Raw genomic sequence first — 25,066 nt, forward strand, 5'->3', positions numbered from 1 at the left:
ATACAATTCCGATGAGTTTTGGATTGGTTGTGACAGTTGTGAATGGTGGTGGCATGGAAAGTGTGTGAAGATAACACCGACGAAGGAAAAAATTACTAATGAAGTATTTTTGTTTAGTAGTGTCGATTCTTCTTGTTCAGAAATGGTGATATTCTTCAATGGCGATATATATATGTGTATATATAGATATAGATAGATAGATAGATAGTTGTGGTTACTGAGCTTTCGAAAACAATCGTCAATGATTGTGGACTAAACTAGAAAAGTTGCTACTGTGCCTACTCTTCCGAATTTTGAAATGAGTTGTTGTGTTTGGTTGAGATTTTAATTTTATTTCCTCCCACTTGATATTTACATGTAAAATGTTGTGAATAAATACAAAAATAGTGGTTTAGAAATAGAAGGCTCTACAACAAATTAAGAAAGTGTCCGTTCAACACCGCAAGACATGGGCACCTAAAGGAAAAAAGATGGTGGACATCAATAATTTTTAAGAATGTCTTTTTTTTACTATATTGGTTTGTCAGCAGAACATGCCGATGGCCTCTATAATTTTGTGATTTCTAAGACTTTAATCTTATGCAATATGACATGCATAAGAAAATGAACTTAACTATGGTACAAAATAATGGTATTACAAATCATATTAATCAAAACTCTCTTCTGTAGTCAATTTCTTGGCGACGGTACGAGGAAAACGAGTGAGGGTCTTTCTGGCGCTTCTTACTGTTGATTCTATTTTTTCATTATCTTCTTCACTCACATTTTGGCTTTGTTTTTAACTTGTTTGCACTCTTCGAACAAGTTTACAGAATTCCTGTCAAAGCAACAAAACTTGATTAAAAATCAATACAAGATATCAAGCAATAGTGGCAGTGGTACTTGGCTATATCAACTATAACGATGTAGTATGCTTATGGCTTGCATGCTGGTCTAATGAGCACTGCAACATATTAAATCGTCTTTCTAATGCCTGAGGTTTAAATCCCTCTATGTTCAAGTCAGTCGAGATGCTATAAGTTGTGTATCTAGTGGACAGCGTACCAGTAGCAGTTTAACAACTTCTTGGATAAATAAAATCTGTTACTTATCCAAAATAACATAAAAGAAAATAAAAAAGGAGCAACAATTCGACTTTTGAGCAATGCAACATTTAAGTTGTACATGCAGGGCAGTGAAGCAATTTGGAGGTGAAGAATTTAGATGAATTTGCTTGCCTAACTAGCCTCGAGCTTCTAATGGTACATATTGATTAAAACATTTGAGAAATAATTTAATCGGTCTGCTTACCTGACGATCAAAATCGACACTGCTAACTGAAAATACTTCATTAGGAATTTCAATAACCTTGCTTATCAACCCATCAAACAATCTATTTGCAGTGTTAACAAACTCCTGCGACTACTAAATTAAAAAAAAACAGCACAAATAGTAAGAGAATATACATGCAAGTGTAATCAGTTTAAGCCTTGTTAGAGTATTATAAAGAAAGTCAGTTGTCAGTTAGTTGTTAGTTGTTAGTTGTTAAGTCAGCAGTTAGTCTGGTAAGGCAGTTACAACTCATGACGTCTTGTGTAAATACATGTATCATCTTCACTTAAGAATAAGATAATTTGAAGTATTCATTCTGTTGTTAGTCTTGAGTATAATACAACATGGTATCAGAGGTCATCTCATCCTGGGTTGGTGGTTTTTGAGTTTTGTTGGTTGCATGGATTCTCTGTCAAGTCCATCTGATACTCAGTCCGCAACTCCCACGATGGCGTCTAACCTTACCAGCAGTGTTGTTGATAGCAGGTTCTTTTCTACCAAGAAGGTCAGTGTTCTTCTTGATGATTCCAATTATCTTTTATGGAAACAAGTATTTTTGGCAGTAAAAGCTTATAAGCTCCAGAGCTTTCTTGACTTGCACACCGTGCCACCTCCTTCCACGATTCCAGATGATAATGGTGTCCCTCAAGAAAATTTTGAGTTTGTTAGATTCGAACAGCAAGATAGTGCTCTTGCTTCTTGGCTCTTATCCTCAGTGAGTCAAGCGATTCTCGCTCATCTCATCGGATTGGACACGAGTGCTCAAATCTGGAATGCCATTGTCTCTTTATATGGCAGTAAATCTACTTCTCGGCTAATGTTCTATCGCCGTGCATTACACTCACAATGTAAGGGAGATCTTTCTATGCGTGAATTCTTGATGAAAGTTAAGCTCTACTGTGACAATTTGGCCAGCTATAGGGAGGTCATCAGTGAGCATGAGCATGTCACGACTATTTTAAATGGTTTGTTGTCTGAATATGAGTCTATTGTTTCCATTATTGTTGCTAGTCAGGTTCCATATAGTCTTCAGAGTGTTGTGACCATGTTGGTTGATGCTGAGTCTCGTCAGCAAGTTGTAATGGCTGAGATTCCTAGTTCTGCCAATCTGGTTTCTCAGCAACCTGCTGAATCTGTTCCTAGTGAGTTTGTACCATCTTATCGACCATCTGCATCTCGGGGTTGTGGACGTGGTCGGTTTTCTGGAACTCGATTTCAGTGTCAGCTATGTGGGAAAACAGGCCATCTTGTAGATTATTGCTACTACAGATTTGATGCGTCCTACAAAAGCAACAATTATAAACCTCCACCACAGGCAAATGCGTGTATGTATGCACCTGGTTCTTCTTTCTGGACTTCACCTGCTATGATGTCACCAACACCTGTGTTGTCTGCTCCTCCACCCAACTGGAGTTATCAAATAGCCCCCCTTCTAACTGGACAAACCCTTTTGTTGGTAACCCATCACCACAGACTCAGGTTTCATCTATCAATGCGTCTCAGCCTCATGCTTTGCTGGCTACTTCTGACACTGTTGGAGACAATGCCTGGTATCCGGGTTCTGGGGCAACTCGTCACCTCACTCACTCGGTTGCCACTCTTGGTGATAACACCTCGCGCAATGGGCCAGGTAAGGTGTATGTTGGCAATGGTGATACTCTACCTGTCTTACTCTCTGGTCAGTCTTCTCTGCTTACTAAGATGCGACCGCTTTACATGAAATCCTTATTATATACACCTGGCATAACTAAAAATTTACTCTCTGTGTCAAAATTCACAAGAGATAACCAGGTGATGTTTGAATTTCTTCCCACACAATGTCAAGTTCGTGATTTGAAGACTAATGAGATTCTTCTTAAAGGAGTTCTACATCATGAGCTGTAACTGCCTTACCAGACTAACTGCTGACTTAACAACTAACTGACAACTGACTTTCTTTATAATACTCTAACAAGCCTACACTAAGTCTTCAAATCAAAACTTGAATTACACTATATTCAAATTGGTCGTCATCATCATCATCATCTTCTTCAATGATTTGCGTCTTTGAACCAGCTAAAGCCTGCAATGTTTTCTAGTCACCTAGTTTTGTAGCCTGGATCAAAACTTCCATCAATTCAAGCTCTACTTCTCTTAGTAGTTTCCCTAACACAAAATATAGTATAAATCATTCACCACAACCCATAAAGGAACGTAAATCAATTGGCTTTCAATATACTTTTTTTACCAATATAATTGAATTACCTTCGCTTTCCCTCTCGAACATCAGGCCCTAGTCTCTGCAACCAAAACACAAACACCTTGTCTACAATAACATATTTTCAAATGAACTAATAAAAAGCTTCAGAATTATAAAACTTGTACTTCCTTAAATACCTTAACTAGCATTAAAGCACCGAAAACATCTTGTTCGAGAGAAGACGCTCTAAACATTCACAACGCAAAAGAAATTAAAATAAACAAAGATGTTAGCTTTCAGTATTATACCATTTGATTTGAAAAGTTTAAAAATGTTTTTTTAATAAATATATGTTTGTAGGTTGCACTGCACCTGAGGATGCGTTTGATTTGAGGGGTTGAGAATGAAGCGAGGTCCTTACCCCAACAGACAGCCGACGAGCCTCGCGCTTCTTCTGGTTGTAGTTATTCTTTACATCGGGTTCCGAGTTGTCACTGATTTCGTTTTCTCAGAGATCAGTTGGAGATAGGGCATTGGGTAATCTGCTTCTGCCTGCGCGGAGACGAGCGTTCGGACGGGAGGAAGTTTTTGACGGAGGAAGAAAGATGCAGGATGCAGGCCCAGAAAAAGAAAAGAAAAGAAAAAGGGAAGAGAAAGGAAAATAGAAAAGAAAAATGAGGCATAAGAGGATGCCATGTGGCGGTGTGTGATTGATTAGCACTGCCACATCAGCAAAAAAATTAATGTCGTTAGTCTTATGTATTAATATAGTGGACGGAAAAAAATTCATGTAGACAAAAAAAAATAAATATCAATTGGGAAAAGTGAACAAGTTCAGATATCAATATTATTATTATATATATGCGTAAAAGGGTTGAAAAGGGGAGGCCTTACAACCGCCCTTTCTTTTTTAGGTTTTAGTTATTATATATATACTTTTAATAAAAGGTGAGGTGTTTTACAACTCCTAAAAACATTAACCCTTTTTAATTTAATAAAATTTCATCGTGTTATTTTTTTATTGTTTTTCAATTTATGAGTAAAGTTATTGTTTCTTTTTTAATTAAAATTCTTTTTATAATTTAATTCTTAAGCTTTATTTAACTATTCTATAGACAAAATAGTTACACAATATCTGTAAGTATTCCTATTTTATATTTAGGATTTAGTTTAGAAAAATAGGGTTCTAAGATTGTATTTTCTGATACCTTAAAAATTGGGTCATTACATATTTTTCCTAAAAAGTAATGGGCATAGAATCCTGATATTTCTATAGAAAAATTGAATTTTTTTTTGTATAACCACAACTATTCTCATCCGTTTTATGGTTTAATTTGAGTATAGTCTTGCTCGGGTTGAAGTGGTATTTAGGTAACGCCCTCTCAATAATATCAACTTCAAGATTTGAATTTAGCCCAAATACTCGGAGAAAAAGCTAATTATTTAGATAAAGTTTGTATTTCATTGATAAAATTTCTGTTTCCTTGATAAAATTCAACGATAAAAGTTACAAAGATGTGCAGGAAGAACATAAATTAAATAAAAAAATTTAGGCTTAAAAAGATTCATTAAAATTCATTACCTTTTGACTATATACTAAAAAAATGGACAACGATTGAAATTTATCTACTTTAATTTGATTGTTTTAAATGGTTCTCCGTATAAACTTCGTGGGTTGGCTTGATGTCAAGGTGTTTACAATGTGATTTGGATTCGAGTCACGTACCCTTCTATTGTAATTAAAAAAAAAAATCTCCTTATGCATCTCAATACTATAACTTACAAAATTTATAACTTTTAAAAATGATTTAAGACAGATAAAAATAAAATTATATAACTTCCAAAACAATTTAAAACAAAAAAAATATAATTAAAATTTAATACATACCATTGACAAGTTTTTTTCATTATAATAAAATTTAAAAAATAACAATAAAAAAATTAATTAAAAAAGAGTGAACAAATATGAAAAAGAAAAACTTGAAAAGAAGCCAACAATTTCAAAAAAGTTTTTATATAGACCATATTGTGTAGTCTCTAATTAAAGACACGATTTGTGAGAAATAAAAATGATTTAAGACACAAAATTATAACATCAATGAAAAATGAAATAAACATTTACATATAAAATCAATAAATTTAATATTATGGTAGAATAGTTATTTGTTTGTGAAGATAAAATTTGATTTGACAAAATGCTTCTTAGGAGGAGAAAATATGTTTAATTTGCATTTCATAATTGAAACAGATAAAGAGCATATTCCAAGTTATGAGATAGATAACATGAAATTGAAAAATAACAATAAATAATTAAAAAATTAAAAGTAGCATGAATCAACCACCAATAGTTTGGAGGAAGAATTAGAGGGAGATCACAATACTGATGTCCACTCATCTTCATCAACTACATCCATCTTATAGAAAGAAGTTATGTTGTATTTTAGATTTAGATTCGCTTAATCTTAATCATAAAAAATCGTAAAATTGATCAACTCAGTTTTTATGGGATTAATTTTACTCTATATACTGCAAATTTAATTTAGACTTGGTTTAAGCATATGAATTTATTTTTGGTGATTCGACCCAATCACACATCTCTTCATCATCTTATCTACTCAGTTGCACAACTATGATTGATTTCTAAGCTACCAAACCTAATAATTCTTTCAATTTCGTTTGATAAACATCGAGCATTAATTCTTGACTGTCAAACCCAATATATATTAGTTATCGTTTATCTATTTTTTTTGAATTTTTATGTATTTTTAAAGAGCAATGGACAAATATACAAAAAATTATGAAAGTTATTTTTCTTTATCTCTGTAATTGCCACATTAGAGACTAATCAAAGAAATGGATGGAAGTTAGGTTAGGGACCAAGATCTTTAATGTCTCAAAATTAAAATGAAATTAAATATGAAATTTCAAAAGAGTACATAGACTCTTCACATTTTTAAACCTTTATTTATTTATTCATAAAATAAATATACATTTTGGTGCTTGAATTTAGTTTCAAAGTTTACATACATAAATTTTTGTTAGTCCAATTAGATACTTGTAGTTTACTTCAAATTGGTTCAGTTAAGTGATTTAGATAGCATCTTAAACATTGGGTTTAATGAGATTGAGCTTTGGAATGTCATTTATGATTTATAAAAGAAAAAAAAAAAACACATGCAACTTTAAAAATAATTAAAATATATGCAAAAAGAAAAAAAATGTAATAAAGTGAATTTGGAGGCCAACTGACCGATAATGAAGCAAGGGAACTATCTGAATCCAATCAAAAAAACAATATATATTAGAGTACCAGCTGCTACAATACAAAAAGAACCGCCAATTTCCTCAGCGCTTAACCATCAAAATTTTCTTGTTTTCGCTCTTCCTCTCTGTACCAATGTCGTCGTCTACATTCTTCTGCAATGCCTGTGCATAAATTCAGCGCATTAATAACTAGACATATATTATCTGCTTCTCTTTTCTTTAATGTAAAAACGTAACGTACAAAAAGAAACACTGCCAAATCTCTCACCTGAAATCCTTGTGTGGTGTTTGGAACTTTTGTGTTTGTCGTCTCATGAGCTTTACGTCGTCGTTGGTATCCCGTTTTCTAGCATGGAGCTTGCCCTTATCCATACCTGCTTCACGATCCTTAAAATTGACTTCGTTGTTGTCGGTGGCATCCAAGTTTAAGCCATCATCTCCTTCGTTGCATATGGAGCTTAGTGAAAGCGCTACAATCAGGAGATTCAAATCAGTAAGAAATGTGTCATTGGGCTGCCGCAAGTCATCAGCCTCATCAATGGCCACCGTCGTCTCCTCCTCCTCATCACCTAATACGTACTTTGTTTCCATGTTGTTGCTTCTAAAACCTGTACCCACAGCATCTTAATAATGACATATTTCCATCTCCTAATTAAATCATCCCTCATTTTTGACAAATCGTTTAAAGCCTGTAATGCTTAACAGAATGATTTACCTCCTTGATCGACTAAAATCAGCGATGGAAGACAATACATATGTGTATATATATGTTTGTAAGGGATGGCTGTGATGCACCACATGAAGCTAGAGAACCAAAATTTTTAACCCCGCAAATTAGTAACAGCTCAGACTTATTTTATTGGACAAATATGGGAGAGAGGTTAGTTAAAAAATAGTTATACTAATCATCAATTGGAAGAAATGAAATCTAATTGGCTCTAAGCTCACCAAAACTTGGGCCCGACCCATTAGTCCATTGCTATGCTGGCCGCCAGAGTCTACAATGTAGCCATTAAGAACTGCTCAATCCTTTGGAGATGAAAGTTTAAGGAGTCTCATGGTAGCAATAGTTAAATACAGACATGGGATGCCGAAACTTGTTAAGGGTTCTTACAATACACTGAACAACCAAAAGAGGGCAATGTGCTGTCGACTTTTCTCAAGTTGAACCAACAAAGTTTGGCCAGTACGTTGAAGTAATGACTGCTCTGTCAAGCTTTGGAGCACTAACGTGGTATGCTTAAAGAACTTCCAAATAGTTTTTGCTAAAATTGTCTCATCTTTCATGAACTAAGGTCTAAGCATGATTGTTCAGCACAGAGGCTATGTATAGTGTACGGATGGTTAAGCATATTAGCACAAATGTAATTCCTCTGTTTCGTATTCAGATAGAAGCCATGTTTGATCTAGGAAAGCATTTCATCAATCATCAATGAAAACCAGCTGAAGTTTTCTTTTTCTGTCTCTAAGCAAATCGAACCTGATGAAGAAAGACTAGGGGAGTTGGGAATCTAAGGCATGACCAAAGGCTCTTCTAGCTCTTGGACTCATTACAAGTAGCTGGTTTTCTGAATTCATTCTTAAACTACACCCAGAATTTGTCATTGGAGGAGGTCTTGATGATCTTCCTTTTGGCGTCACTGAAAAAAGAAAACATATATTATGAATTGCTCCAATGTTTAAAATTTGACATGAAAGATGGAAAAATATTTGATGTTTTGCCTTACTATTTCATAGAGGGAAGACTAAGATCTAGGGATTTCATAAAGTACTTTCCCTCTATTAAAGGGTCATCAATATCCCTATTTCCATCGCCACTAACTGAAGTTATTTCACTTCCCAATTCAGAAGTGTCATTGAAACTAGCTCCTGTTTTCTCTTTTTCCAACACTCAAACCAAACATTTGAAAACAGATTTGTGAAGTTTCCCATGTTAGAGTATATCAACATTAGTAAAGAATCTGTTAGGTTGTTAGTATTGTTAGTGAGCTGTTCACAAGTTGTTAGTAGTAGTTATCCCTTTGTAAAGTGGATATAAATACACTTGATAAACTGTATCAAAATAGGCAATAATAAATCAAATTTCTCAATTCATTTCAGTCATTGCATTTTCTATTGAATTCTTTGTATATACTTACATGGTATCTTTCGCCTAAATCCTGGAGACTTGCTCGTGCTACGCTTTCATGGCTAACTCGACTGAGTCTGTTTATGCAAACAATGGTAATTCGTCCAATGTACTGTCCAATTCTCGATTAGTTCAATGCTTCCCTCGACATGATACTGTCAAACTAGATGAAGGTAACTTTGTACAGTGGCAACAACACATAAAATTGATTGTTGAAGGTTATGAGTTAACAGGGTTTATTGAAAGTACCTTACCTGCTCCACCATAGTTTATTCCATCTCCGGAGGGTCCTCTGGTTCTGAATCCAGAGGCATCGATGTTCCATCAGCAATATAATTTGCTTGCGTCCTGGTTGTTGTCCACAATAAGTGATGCTCTTCTCTCTTGTTTTATAGTTTCAAAGTCTTCGTGCGATGTCTGGAGTACCGCAAACCGACTGTTCGCCGCCATGACCAGAGCCAAATTATCTCGCACTAAACATGAGTTGCATTCGATTAAAAAAGGTGAATGTCAATTAAAGAATATGTGGCTAAGATTCAGAATACCTGTGCCTTGATCGAAGCATCTGGATCTTGAATCTTGGAGGTTGAGAAGGTGGAGATTGTTCTTACTGTTTTGACATTGGAGTACGACGCCGTTCTCACCCTTGCGTCGTTCTCGTCCAATCCTCTTCCCATGCAAAGACTTGTGGATGTTCTGTTGGAATATAGGAGTCGACAGACTTGTGTGGCACAGGAGAAAAATTTGATGGTCACTAAACTAACTATAATTACGACAAAGGCAAGCGCACCTATCGAACAATAGTATAGCTATGGTCAGTAGGGAATATCATATCCACGAGGACTAAAAGTACTAGGAATTACTATTTTTCTATTATTTAGCCGATAAATTGGGATGATTGTTTTAATCTAAATTTACTAATCTAAATTAACTAAGAACGCGACAGAGAATGAATTAGGAAAATATTTGAAGACAATACCCAGGAAAGAATCCACCTAGACTTCACTTATTATTCCGAATCTGAATTAAATAATTTATTCACTTGTGTCTTGGTCCATAGAAATCCCTAAATTATGCTAATATCTCTTTCGAGAGTTAGAACAACTGACTCTAGGTTAATTAATTGAAATCTCTTTCTAATTAAAACCCCTATTATCGCATTAACTCGATCTATGGATTCCCCTATTAGATTTGAAACAATCCTATACCCGGTCCAATCGTACAAACCCGGTATAAGACTATTACATTTGGTGCCAAAACGGTTATGGCCAGATATTGTTTAATTAAAACATTTGTACATAGTATTTTAACTTACGAACCATATTTATAAACATATTTATAGTTTCACTAATTAATTTCATATATACCAAAATACTTCAAGCACCTCAAAATAGATAGAAGTTCAAGAGTTTACATTTTAGTCCCTAATACATGGAAACATAATTGAACTACCTATATACATGCCATTTTAATTCAAAATATGGTACCTACTTTTGAAGCTCTTAAGGATGTGATGCGATGAGAAATTTTCTAATCCGACTTTACCTCTTTGAGTCTAACTGAACCTACGCGTTAAAATTAAATGCGTTAAGCCGGTGAAGGCTTAGTAAGCACTATAAGAATAAATAGGTAAATAAATCCCAATAAAATATTTTAAACTCATTCTGTTAATACATATTTACATACATATAAGTTTCTTTAGCTATGCTATTTATTAATGAAATTTAATATATCTTTTTGTAAGTTATAAAACTTACCTTAACACGTTGGTCATTCGCTTTTGTTCACAACTCGTATTCTTAGCCCAAAGTAGATTTTATAGAACACACCGGCTATACGGAACAAATACAGAGGTGCATTATTATGCACTGATGAACAGAGAGCACTGAAGTGCTATACAGAGAGTACAGATGTGCTAAACAGAGAGCACTGACGTGCTAAATATCAGAGAGCGTGCTAGAGTTCCTTAATGGCATGCCACTAATATCTTGGTAGTTCTAAATTCTATCTACTTGGGCATTAAAACTGAATTTCTTACATTTAAATACTTTACAGAATTATTTCGAAAAAGATTTCTCATTTCTCCATCATTACAATTTAGTGCTTATTCCACAATTCACAAATATCACACCTTTTCACATATATATATATATATATATTTTGTCACAACATTTACTTAATGTTCAAACAATATACCATCTTATGTTTTCCATCTATAATTTTCTTTACAAATTTCATAGTTCCATAATCTTTTATTTTACTTTATTTTATTTTATTTCTAAATAATTTTATACTATAATATAGACATTTAATAAAAAAAATAATTTCTAAAAAAAAATCTTGTAGTACTTACAACAAAAAGGTTGAAATGATGTCTTCCTTCACTCCTTAGCCTTCCCTTTTTCTTTTTTCTTCAATTAGGTCCTCTCATTTCTTTTCTTTCTCTTCAATTTCATATAAAACATATAATATTTATATATTAGAGAAAAACAATCAAATGACTTTCCTATACTATTTAATAAAAATAAACATGTATGATATAATAAATTCATCATTTCTTGCCTTAACTCACATTTCAATTTAATTCATAACTAAAATTATTTCTACTTCTATCACAATCTACACCTTATATTTTACTTAAATTCTACTTATAACTTAACTTAACTCTTAAATTTTTACTAATAAACCCTAATTTCAAATTTCTTACAATTTAATCCTTTTTGCATTAAACTTATAACTTATTTCACAATTTAATCTTTTTCCCAAATTTAGTTTGAATTTCCATCAATTCAATCTCTAATTCATCCATTAATTCAATATAAACTACATCCAAAAATCTATTAACTTTCAAAATTTCAACATATACCTAATAGTATTTTGTTCTAGGATCATAAAAACTCAAAAATTACAAGAAAATGAATTAATTTGACTTAACAATTTAAGTTTGAACCCTTAAAATCCCAAATTTTCTTTTTTCTTTTTCTTTCTTCTTTCTTTCTCCCTATTCTCTCTGTTTCCATTCTGTTTCCTTACTCTTTCTATTCTTTCTTTTGTTTTATATATACATAATAATATAATAAAATATTATAATAATATAATATAATAACATACTTATTAATTTAGTAAATATAATATAATATATATTTTAAATTAAAAATATCTTAGATTTTTCAATGTTAAATCGCCTCAATTTATAACAATGGCATATTTACCAATTTAGTCCTTTTTACTTTCTTTAATTTATAGTTAAACTTTCACACTTATTTCAATCTAATCCTTTTTCCTAATTACTTCTAATTAAGTCAAATTCAACTAATCAAAACCTAATTAGACACACAACTAATTTCGTAAATATTTTTAATAAATATTTATGAATTCGATTTACCGGAACGGAGTCCCGGAAATACATTTTTTAATCCATTTAAATCAATTTAACCATGTAATCAATAAAATTTTCTTATCAAAATTTTCATGCAACCTTCCTATCATAATATAGACTATACTACAATATTAAAATAAAATTTCTTTCTAGCTTTGATTTGTGGTCACAAAACCACTATTCCGATTTCACTGAAAATGGGTCATTACAAGATTTGACTCTAATCTAGTAGATTTATGTCGTCCTATTTCTAGGATTGCATGCAACTCCACTCAATTATTCTAGACCTACTCTTAAACAAGGACTTTTTCTCCACTGAAATAAGCACATTAAACATGAATTAATATCCTGATAATATTAAAGCACGGATTAAGCATACATAATTGAGAATAAGAACCAAGTCTTTATCATGTAATTCAGAAATCAAATAATAAGATTCATCATATGTTTTATCTTCCCTAGGTATCTAGGGAATTTAGTTCATAATCTGAAATGAAAACATCTCAAAATCAGAAAAACTACAAGACAAATAAATTCACTAAAACTTTGAAAGAAGTTAAAAGGAGATCTTCAATCTTGAAGGAGATTCGCTTTTGAGTTGGCTCCGATGGTGTTCTTCGAGTAATTTCTTCAATCTTCTCTAAGTGCTCTTTTAGGTCTTCTTCTAATTGTTATTTATAGACTTTAGAATGCTCAGAAAGCCTAAAACTTGGGTTTTTCCACGTGTTTGAGAAACAGGTTGCGAAATCGACACAGGCTAGCACATGGGTGTGTGGCCAGCCCGTATGGCTCACACGGGCATGTGGCCAGCCCATGTGGAAATGCTCAAGCTGTGTGGATGCTAAAAATAGCTCTTTTTGCTCGATTTTGGCTTATTTTTCGCTCCTTTCGCTCCCTCATGCTCCCCTAAGTATAGAAACATGAATTTAAAGGATTAGGAGCATCAAATTCACTAATTTACATAATAAATCATCCAAAAATGCATCAAGAATGAGATTAAAAATATGTTACTTTTATGGCTTATCAAATATCCTCACACTTAAGCGTTTTCTTGTCCTCAAGCAAAATCCTCAACTCACAATTAAAATTAATCTTTCTCAACTCATAATTCTCATCAATGATGTTTCATCATAATTCACAAATAATCATACATTGATAATTCAACTAAAAGAGCACTAAAGATTCAAACAATCCAATTCAAACATTTTTAAAGCATGAAAATATAGGTATTTCCCCTTATCTAAGTAATTACCTTAAATTCAAAATCGACAAGAATCAACATCCTCACTAAAGATTCACTCAAATCATTCAAAGTTTTTAAGGGCAAAAAATAAGCACTCAATAGTCAAACATGAAAAGTCATTATCATAGGCTTGCATGAAAATCAAATCTCCATCACTATAAAATGAGATGATACACAAATCAAAAGATCTTTAAGAGGTTGTAATGGGGCTTAGGTTAAAGGGTGTGGAGAAAGGCTGAAAAAGTTGGTTAAAATCGAGATTGAATTGATAAATTACCAAACTAGAAAAATAAACAAATGTTGAATTAAAAACAATTACATCAATCTAAAACTATTCAAGAATAACACTTGCTTCTCAAAATATGAATTTAACTGTTCAAGCTCAATTAACATAGAACTAAATAATAATCAATATATATGTTTTTTTGTTTTTTTGTTTTTTTATTTGAGAGCAATAAGAAATAATTCAACAACTTAAACAAAAGGCTTAATCAAACAATTAACTAAATCAAATCTCGATAAAAATGGAGTCAATAAAACAGGAAAAATTCTCAATGAGCAAAAAATGAGTTATGGGTTAAAATTAATGGGTGAATCAAGAAATGGTGTGTTAGGCTCAAAGGGGTTCACTAAGGGTTAATTATGTAGGTAGGCTTTTTATGAGATAAGTGGGTTAAAACCTAAATGTCTTTATCATCTCAGTATATCAAATCAAAGGTGTGGTATTGACATGCATAATCGAAGCAAGTTCTAGAATAACAAATTAATATTGACACACTCATAACCAATAATAAAAATGAGTAAGAAAAATGTATACTCTAAAGGCTCAAAATCTCATAAAAAATTATGGTTTTTGATATCAATCTTGCAAATCTCAAACTTCAAGGTAATACCTCAATTCAGGGAAACAACCTAAATTTTTTTAATTTTGAAAATAGACTTAGCATGCTTGATTCTCTCATGCCTTAAAGTTTAAATCAACCAATACACAATTATCAACAAATTAATCTAAAACACGTCAACAAAAATCACAAATCAATAAAAATTTATTCTAATACAAGTATGAGAAAATTACTTAAACACAATAAATAATTCAGGGATTTTCTAATAATAATTATATAAATAACCTCCTCACACTTAAGATGTACATTGCCCTCAATGTACAAACATATATAATCACATATAAACAGAATATCATAAAAGAGAGAGAAAACTGAAACTGCCCTAAATATTGGATGGAATTCCCAGAATAGTGAAAAGCGAAATTGTAGTCAAATCTAAATGTAGAGCATGATTTCGAGCAAACTAATAAGAAATAAACATAAATAGTGAAGAAGATTAAGGGATTAAACTCGATTAGAAATAACCATAAAAATAAAAATATAGTTCAAAATATAAAAACGAAATAAGTCTAAAAAAATAACAATAAACATAAAAATAAAAATAAAACAAATGGACTCAATGGTCCTTATCATCAGACATGTCGGTGTCGTGAGTCGTCGGCGTTGAGGAGGAGATATGGAGATGCTGACAGATCTGCTGTAATGTCGCATCAATACTGTCGAACCTCTAAAAGTAATGCTACTTGAAATGAGTGAACCGCTCAGAGAGGTCCGCTAAAGTAGCAGCAAAAAGAAACAGGATGGTGACTCGAAGGTGGAGGCTGAGGTGGATCCTCGTGATGGAAGGGGAAATCATCAGGGAAGTCCTTGGGTTCATTCTGAGAGTTAGAATGAACTAATTGGTACTGAGGAGGATCTATTCCACGACGCCGCTCGATCATCCTCATATGGATCATGCTCAAGATTCCTTGTGGGGACATCTGGCCGACGAGTGTAAGTGTAGAGGACTGCTCCAGTGTGTCGAGCAAGTCGAGTCACATAAGAGCCTAAATAGATGGGACACTTCCTGTGGCAGTCAGTCTGATGGCGGAAGGCTAAGGCGATGAAGTATGTCAAATCAAAGATATGTCTGGTGGCCATGCTCCATAGAAAATAAGCATCAGTAGTACTGACGACTCCGGTGCTCTCTCTCCTACCGGTCAAAGTGTGAGCTAAAAGGGCATGAAGATACCGTAAGGCCGGAGAGAGAGAAGCTGCCTTCGAGCGACTCGCGTCATAAAGTGTCCTACTTACCATAAGCTCTGCCCAACAACGAGATGGCGAGTAATGGATGTGTCGATGTAGGTGGAGGAAGTTCTTGGCACTTAAAAACTCCTCAATGTAGAGTCCCATAGCAATCCCGTGTGGCTCGACTGTGTGCCTTACCTGTGTAACTCTCTGACTTGTTTTAAAAATGAAAAAAATAGTTCCAGGTTTCACACGGCTATCTCTATCGATTTTTGAAAAAATTAAGTCCCAGGACCACACAGCCAAGGACACGGTAGTGTGTCCAGGCCATGTGGGTTAAAAATACATTTTAACTTGAATTTTTAACTTGAAAAAAATTGAAGTATTTAGTAGAATAAATACCTTCAAATTTTTTTTTGTTTAAAATTACATTATTTTAGAACGTAGAACTGTATTATCGGTGGTAAATAGTATTTATAAAATCCATTATTTAATTGTTTGATGATAATGAAATAATATTACTATAAATTCAGCATTCATTAGTATCGAAATCTTTCTCACTAATTTTTAAAAAAAAATTCGAAAGTCTTGTATTTTCTTATTACAAATATGAATTTGATTTGATGGAATATCGAGTTGGGAGCTAAATATTGTAAAATGTATGCGAATTAAGCCATATTTGAATGTTATCATCCAATCCATAAGCATGATTCAATGGTCCAATCCATATTGTGTCAATATGCTTTAATGGCCTCTATTCCATCCATGATTTTTATTTTCTTCTTTTTTAACCTGATATTCACCACGAATGATTACTTGTCTTTCACATGTTTCAGATGATTTTCTCTTTTCCTGTTTTGCTTTTGTTGAAGCTTAAATGTGAAAGCCACCTAATGCTTTGAAGACGAGAAGAGACAGAAATTATCTAGATGAATTTTTCTCAGTAACCAGCAGGACAAATACAGTGTTTTTATGCTAACGAATCATATACTATTTCCTACTTATTTTTCACTCTAATGTTCAATTTAATACTTGAGATTAATATTTGAGTTTGACTTTAATATTCATTTTGATATTTAATGTTTTTATGCCTTAAGTTTTTTTTGTCTTTTGTGTCCTTGTTTGGTTTCTATGTTTAAATCACATGATATTGTTTCGTCCGAGTACTAAATTGAACGATGAAACTAAATTTAAGTACCAAATATTAAATTGAATATTAAAACCAAACGTAGATATCAAATAATATATTAACCATCTTGCTAATTATAAATTGTATACGTAATAAGGGCACAGTATTTTATGTAATGAAACTCCTGTAGCGACGGCTACTAACTAACTTCCACATAATGTTGAAGAGCATGCCGTTTAGAAAGAGAATCCAACGCAAAATTAAGAGGATATGATTTTTTTTATTCTACATTAATTGTACTATTCACCATTATTCGGGAATTAATAATCAATGGATGAAATTATAAATAAATAAATAAATAAGTTAAAGGGGTACATTAGCTCCCATGCTGTACCTGGACCCTTTAAAGAATTCGATTCAACAAGACAACCACCACGCCATCTGTTGTCTTCGTCATATTTTGTAAATAAAAAATATTTAAATTATATAGATGTCTTACCTAATCACAATTTGGCAGTAGTGACGGTAGGTAAAAGGTTGTATTTTCAAAAAAAGAAAAAAGTATACGAATACGCCATTTTGGTTGTTCTCTCGTCAACTCCTTCTCTGATCCCTCCCTTGCGGCTTTGGTTTTCCCTGAGCAGCCGGCCGCTATTGATTGGTGTCGCTCACATCTCGAACCGCATCTGTTTTTTTTTCCTTTTTATCTTTATTTTGGTAAAATAAATCAAACAGTCATATTTTTTTTTTGTCGATTCTCTTTCGTCGAAAGAAAATGGTTCAGATCGACTCAAAAAACACATATTATTATTTTAAAAATAAAATAAAATATTTATATATTTTTATAATTAAATTTAAATAAAGATATTTTTATTTAAATTTGAGTCAGGTTAGATCGATTCGTGGACAAAATCTTTTTGTGGCTGGGCAAAGTCGAACAAACCAGGCAAACCACCCAACCATGGACAACATTAATCATAATTAATGACATGTGATGAACATTGTTGATACTCAATTAGGAAGAAAATGGTTAATGGTGGTTCAAAGTAGTACGAAGAATGAAGAACAAGAGTCAAGAAAAATAGGCTGAAGAGCCATGAACGAAGATTGAAAGTTCTCTTTGTATTTTGGCAAATTCTAGGCGTGAAAAACGGTGTTTTAAAAGAACATGGTCAATGAGAAGGTCCTTTATGCTTTTGGAAGATGGGTCTTTTTAATCTGAATGTCTTGTAGGGGAAATAAACCAACTGAGTCAAGGTAGACCTCTAACACATGCATCTAAAAGAGATTAAATGACATTTTATTTTGTTGTAAAATCCTATACTTGATTCAGTCGACAAATTTGAATGTAGAATGTCACATTTATTCCCGAAGCAACTTAGGAAATAATTAAACATAACACTGAAACTAAAAACAAGCATGTGTGAAATACTATCAATGAGTAACTAGAATGTTATAAGTATGCAATAGATGTTAATGAGGGCCCACATACAAAAGCTCGGGGTCAAGGTTGGTAAAAATGGGGTTAGGTTCCTAGGTCAAAATGTTAAAGTGCAAGGTAATGTCTCTAGAGAATGAAGTGATGTCTTGAGACATGCCTCCCTTACATTTAAATTTTACTTTGGGATTTGGTGTCTCAAAACAAAGCCTCATGTCTCAAGACCTTGCGCTAAAAAACCACTAATTTAGTTTCGATGTTTTATGTCTCGAGACAAGGTCACCATGCCTCGAAACCTAGCATTTTATGTTTCGAGACAAGCTTGGTTTGTCCTAAGACCTCTACCCAGAAATGCATGAAACACATGAATTTGTTCATATGATCTTGAGACATGTACTTGGTGTCTCGAGACTATATTATAGTCAAGTAGAGAAATGCAAATTCAAAGCATACAATTGATAACTTATATGCTCTTAAACATGTCTAACATACAACCTATTCATTACATGCAAAATTGGCATATAAAAACAAGTCTAAAACATAAGATTTTATAGCATACAACTTCATCCATCAAAATATCACTAGGCAAGTAATTAAAACATGTAAAAACATATACAAACATATCAAATCCTTAATCAAAGTTATTAATAATAATGTCCAAAAGACCCATATGATAACCAATATATGTCAAGCTACCAAAACATTCAAAATACCAACATCCAAATTATGACCTAATTACATGTCATTTATTCCACTAGAAAATAAAAATAACATTACAAATCAAGCAATCAACTGAGATGTTGAGCCTCAGATGCTAAAAAGATATGCCAAAACAACTCGAAAATATTTTAAACGCATGTGCGCGAAAACAAACAGATTGCACATTAAGTAATGAAACTCGGTCATGCTAACATAACCGAGTTCACAATATAAAGGCATTAATCACTAAAGTATACTAGTTTACAAAGAAACATCAATGAGCAAGATATAAATTCAAATTCAAATAAACACATGACTTCTATGTAACAAAGATTTACCATGTTAGATTGAAGAATCAACTCATCTTGAATTCTCAAACCATGATCAACATACTTATCAACATACTTTCATGTTCCTTAATTAAGTATAATATTTATTCCATAAACCCTTAGAACATAACTTTATATCAAAATTACAACCCCTATTAACCAAATATGGATTCAAGGTCGAATACATGGACAAATCCCCTAACAATCGAGAATGATGCACACAAGCCCCAAACGGGCATAAAAGCTCCGATACGTATAAACACATTACCCCTAACACTTCATAAAGGTGCACACAAGTGCTAATATGTTTATACTTGTACAGCTATCCAATAAAATGCACACAATAGTCAAATGCTCCTACTAACACGAAACACATCTTATGGCATGCCAACTATATCGAACTTTATCCAGTATCACTTAATAGGGAATTTTATATTAATACATGTTAAGTTACATTTTTCATTTAATCAACATAAATCCTCATTCAATATTCCCAACCAAAGCATAAACTCTATCCAACTAACTCATGCATCCACATAGCATTTCATCAATACATCTACCAAACATGAAAGCATTACATTAATGTAATTCAACATATATCAACAAATCAATAACAACAATGTTCTAAACTAAATCACTTAATAAACTTATATTAAGAAATCAAAATAAGTTAGCACAAACTGAAACTAATAATACGCTTAATTAATATATTTTTATTATTTATTTTTAATTAATTTTGGATATGAGTTTTACCTAATTTAATACTTAATCAATCATTTTCTATGTAGGTACAGTTATTTTCCAACGCATCGAAAAATGAATGGATGTGCGGATTGCAAAAAGGTTTGACATGATAACTTGAGTTGGCACACAAAACGAAGATTTTAGAATTATTTGGTTATTATTTATATTAGGAATTCTTGTATTTTGAAGCTTGTCTTTTTTTTTTAGGAATTTATTAATTAGGGTTATTATTTGTATAATATAGCATGAAGAGCACAGGGGTTGGAGGAAAAAATTCATTATTCGAGATCAATTCAAAACTGGAGCCCAAATCATGCCTGAAGCTAAAACGTCATCTTATCAATTTTTACTTCTATTTAGTTCTAATTTATTTTACTTCATTTCAATTTTTATTGGTTTTTTTAATCAGATTTAATCCCCTTTTTGTTTTGTATAGGTTGCCACTTATTGTGGGCACTACAATTGCCTGCGACACATTTTGGTTATAAGGAACCACAATTTTAGATATCCAATCCTTCTGGGATTGGCCTTACTCTCTATTCTCAAATTTATATTTTGTTTAGGTGTAGGAATTTATTTTGGTGGATTCGACACCCATCAGAAGTCGCTAATTCTCAATAACTTTCTCCTTTCCCTTGGCCTTGTAAGCCTCAACCACCTCCTTAGCTACAACCATTAAACAATAAATGAAACAAGGTTAGATGAACATAATCAAGCAAGAAAAATCACTTAAACTAGTCATGAAATGCATTTTGATACAATGAGACTTTTCTAACTTTTATCGAAAAATCATGAAAACTCTACTCTAACCCCACCACACCTAAAACCTAACCTTAAGAACATTAATAATGACTTCCAAAACTTACCAGCAAAAACAACTAATTCACATTCTCTCTATAACTTTTTAAGTACCCAACAATTGACAACTCAAGAAATCTTTAACCAAACTCTATTCTAACTTGATCTTTAGCTAACCCACTCCATTCTAAACTCATTTTAACCAAAAACTAATCCAAAAAAAAACCAAGAATCAATTTTTTTTAAAAAATTCTTAAAATGGAGAAAAATGAAAAGGAAATAAAAAAAATCAAGTTTCAATAGTTTAAAATTATGAATTAAGATGAGAAAACACTTTCCATTACCAGAAAAACAAGAACCAATCAAAGAAATCAAAAGAACTCTTCTCATCTCTTCTTCTGAAAACCAACGTGACTAGGATAATAGAAATCTAGGTTACCAATCTAAATTTTTGAAGAGAAAATCTAAATTTAGTTGAAAGAGATGATAGAAATTTAAGAAAATCTTGTTTTTATGAAAATGGAAGGGAATAAATTGTTTCCAACTAATTTTAGAAAAAGGAATAATTGTAAAAATAGGATTGGTCTAATTGCAACTTAAAGACCTCTAACTTTCCAAATCATACTTCTTAATGTTCACACATTGACCCCTCTAGTTTTGCTGACTTCATAATCTAGTTCATATACCTTAATTACTAAATTCTATAATTTAATCACTTAATATTTCTAACTAATACCTAATTACTAATTAACAAAACCCTAATATACTATCGTGTCACTCCTAAAAACCTTTCCATATAATTTCTTGATGGTTTAAGAGATCCAACCTAAGATCGAGTTTTTCGACATTGGAAAAAAAAATGGGTCATTACATTTACCGAATGATCCTTAGGTGGGACTAATTTTAATTACTACTTGTGCACGTATACATGCAGAAGACTAGTGTTGATCGAGGAAACAACCCAGATCTTCTAGGCATAGTAATCATATGTTGTATAGCTAACTAGCTTATTTGGGCAAGGCAATCTTTTATTTATGATTTAGGTGAACTCTTCCTGATTATCCTCTTTAGTCGAGGTAGCTAGTTTGGGTAATATAGTTCCATATAATAATCCTTCCAAGTTAAGGGAAATTTTATAAAGTGAAATTTTTTAAAAATGAATTTTAACTTGGTGAAAGAGGTCTAGAGTAATGGTTTTTTTAGATGCATAAGATGCTTGGGTTTTGCAGTTTTACATTTATGTATACGATGCATGTCTTTGCATGAATGGACAATGAAAAGGTGTAACTATAAACTTTTCATGTGCCCACTATGGCTTGGAGGGTGAATTCCCATGTTTTTTAGGCATGTTAGAAATGTTTGTTTTGACATTTTATAAATAGCTTGTTTTGGCTTTTAAATTTTCACTCTCTTTAAAAACTTAGGAAAACTCTGCCAAATTCCTTACGAGTGAATTATTTTTTATGAAATTTGAAGAGGATATTTCTTGGGTAAGTGCATTCTTGGGTAGGTGCATTGTAGTCTCCTTCTTGGCTTTAAAAGTTTGACTAAGAAATGCTTTGAACGATAGAATGATCAAAGTTGCTTAAGCGACGATTTTGGTGCTTTTTATCTAACCGGACCCCCAAATCGAGTAAGGGGTGTGACAAATCATTTCCTTACGATATTGTTTGATGCATTTTAGATTTTTATTCATGATATGAGTTTATTAATCTTGTCGTGCAATTAGATTGTTAATTTAGTATTAGTCTTTATTTAGATTGTAACAGCCCGACTTTCAGTGGTGTCGGAAACAATAATTTAGGGATCACAAATCAGACGAGTGAGTTCATAAATATTATTATTTAATATTTACGAGTCAAATATAATATTATATTAAAATTTGATTTTATAATTTTGGCTAATTGAATGAATAGTTAAGTTCAAGTAGTTTGTCCCTAAAGTCAAATAGTTTTAGAAAATGAGGTATTAGGACCTCGTTTCTATAAACCAAACTCGTAAATATTTTTATTAAATATTTACGGAGTGATAAATAGATATATTGAAATTTGGTCCATAAATAGTTAATTAAGTAAAAAGAACTAAACTGTAAAAAATAAAAAAATTAATCACTACTTGCTTAAATGTGTTAATTCGTTAAAAAAACATTATGTAATTAGGCCCTTTTTATGGTAGTGGACGGTTTATGCTTGGTTAATAAAGAAATTTTTAAGTGTTATTAACGACAATTTGGTAATTAAGTTAATAAAAACATAAACAAATGAAAATAAACAAACCATTATCATCTTCTTTAAGCTATTTCCAAACTGAAGAACCAAAAATAGCCATGGGAAGAGCTTGAGCATTCAGTGGTTTTAGGTGCTTGCATGTAAGTAATTTTGACTTTCGTTTTTAGTAATTTTATGTTTTTGATATTGTTGTAGCTTAATCTAGCTAACACAAGGACTAATTCGTAAATATTTTGAATTATGTCATTGATGAATTGGTGATTTTTTTTTAATTTTTATGAGATATTTATAAGCTTGATAGTTAAATAGGGCAATTTTGTAAAGTGGTTTTGGTTAATTTTTAAGTTAAAAGACTAAATTGCTAAAATAGTAAAGTTATATGAAATTTTGATAAAAATATGATGAATATGGGTTGTATGGGAATTATAAAAAATTTGACTGGCCTTGTTTGGATTAAATTATGATTGACTTGAAAGTTTCAGATTTAGGGACTAAATTGAATAAAAGTTTAGGGTAAAAGTGTAAAATGATAATAAAAGGGGTTTGTATGTATAAGTTGAATTGGTTAAATTGTTTTAAATGGATTAATTGAATGAAAACTATTATTTATATCGAGAAATGATACGATCAAACTCGATTTGTGGAAAAGCTAAATTAACGAATTAGTCATCGATCTTGTTTTCGCAATCATTTTTGTCTAGGTAAGTTCGTAAATTAAATTAAATTAAATTAAATTCTGTTTTGGTAATTTAGTATATATATATGTGATGATAACCGAGTTCGTAGGTTGAAATACAAGAAAGACCATAGCTGAAAGACGCAATAGCATCACGATTCAAACATGTAAGACCATAATTGAAAGACACTATGACACTATACCATAGATGAATAAGACCATAGTTGAAAGACACTATGGCACTATATCAAAAATGAATAAGTCCATAGTTGAAAGGCACTATGGCATCATGTCAGAAATAAATAAGACCGTGGCTGAAAGATGCTATGACATCCTTGAATGATTGTTTATCAGGTAATATGCATTAGATGATAAATGTGTTATATGATATAAACATGAGATGGATGATTGAATTGAAATTGTTAATTATGAACATTATATGGCATGATATGATTTAAGTTTTTATATGAGTAAAATGAAAAGAATATATGCATTAGCTACATGGAATTAAACATTGAAAGGAGAAATTGGACATGATACATTAAAATGGAATGTGATTTACCATTTGAATATGAGTTTGAAGAATTGATTGGTAAATATGTTATTTGAATTTTTTTGCTGTAGTATACTCAAGTTTCATGAATATAGGTGAACTCACTAACTTTTGAGATTTGTGGTGTGTATAGGAAATGATTGAATTCATAAGCTTGTTAATGAAATTATGCATGAATTGTACAAAATGGTTTAAATTCGATAAGTTTAAGTTTCCATTATATGCGAGCTTACTAAGCATTTATTTGCTTACATTTTTTTGTTTTATTTCATTGTAGATTATCAAAAAGCTCGATCATTTGGAATCAAGTCAGAGCACATTCATACTATTCATCATTGATCACGGTAGAAGATTTGGTCATTTTGATGTTGGGTTATAAATGACATGTATTAGGAGTCTTTTGGTTAATTTTTTTCATGTTGATAATGTTTGAATTTTTGGTTTGGGAAATTTTTGTGGTTATGTATATATGTTGGTGTATTTGGTTAATGGTTGTAATTATAAATGTTTTTGGTAATTTGGTTTATGCCTTATGAACATAATTTGAAATTTGGTAAGATTGAATGTGAATGGATTAGATGAAATGATAAGTTTGGCATGTGTTTAATGTATGGACTTATGAACTTTGAATACAACTTAGTTTGTTATGAAATATGGTTTTGGTTTGATATTTGAATTGTGGCGTCAATGAGGGCACATTGGTTAGGCTCTTAGGTTATATGTTTTGGTATGTTTTAAACTTGTTTGAATGTGTTTTGAAGGTATATAAATGTTTGGTTTTGGTTTGGCTTGGCACATAAGAAATGAGTAATGTTTTGGCTTATTTTAGATGTCATTTTAGGGGCACACGGCCCGGGACACGGGCTGTCACACGGCTTCCGCACATGGTGGTGTGTCTT

At 32.0% G+C, this 25,066-nt stretch overlaps 2 protein-coding genes and 1 long non-coding RNA gene across 4 annotated transcripts; 1 reads left to right on the forward strand and 2 right to left on the reverse strand.

Moving 5' to 3' along the window:
- Positions 1-462: 462 nt before the first annotated feature.
- Positions 463-3,976, reverse strand: LOC107956119 (uncharacterized). Of its 2 annotated transcripts, XR_005915805.1 has the most exons (6): positions 3,912-3,976; positions 3,688-3,736; positions 3,556-3,590; positions 3,302-3,456; positions 1,291-1,404; positions 463-817 (listed from the first exon to the last, which is right to left on the reverse strand). It is a non-coding gene; the product is annotated as an uncharacterized lncRNA (long non-coding RNA). The 2 variants fall into 2 exon arrangements; XR_005915806.1 differs by lacking the exon at positions 3,912-3,976 and having other exon boundaries at positions 1,291-1,401; positions 3,556-3,736.
- On the forward strand, positions 1,411-3,985 carry LOC121219101 (uncharacterized). The gene is made up of 2 exons (XM_041096745.1): positions 1,411-2,941; positions 3,851-3,985. The coding sequence occupies exons 1-2, from the start codon at positions 1,712-1,714 to the stop codon at positions 3,881-3,883; spliced, it is 1,263 nt and encodes a 420-aa protein (XP_040952679.1). The 5' UTR covers positions 1,411-1,711; the 3' UTR covers positions 3,884-3,985.
- Positions 3,986-6,682: 2,697 nt separating this feature from the next.
- Positions 6,683-8,327, reverse strand: LOC121203387 (uncharacterized). The gene is made up of 2 exons (XM_041096746.1): positions 7,023-8,327; positions 6,683-6,916 (listed from the first exon to the last, which is right to left on the reverse strand). Exons 1-2 carry the CDS (start codon positions 7,343-7,345, stop codon positions 6,898-6,900), a joined length of 342 nt encoding a protein of 113 aa, XP_040952680.1. The 5' UTR covers positions 7,346-8,327; the 3' UTR covers positions 6,683-6,897.
- Between the last annotated feature and the right edge of the window lie 16,739 nt (positions 8,328-25,066).

The sequence above is a fragment of the Gossypium hirsutum genome, chromosome D07, assembly GCF_007990345.1.
Source record: "Gossypium hirsutum isolate 1008001.06 chromosome D07, Gossypium_hirsutum_v2.1, whole genome shotgun sequence".
Lineage (NCBI taxonomy): Eukaryota > Viridiplantae > Streptophyta > Magnoliopsida > Malvales > Malvaceae > Gossypium > Gossypium hirsutum.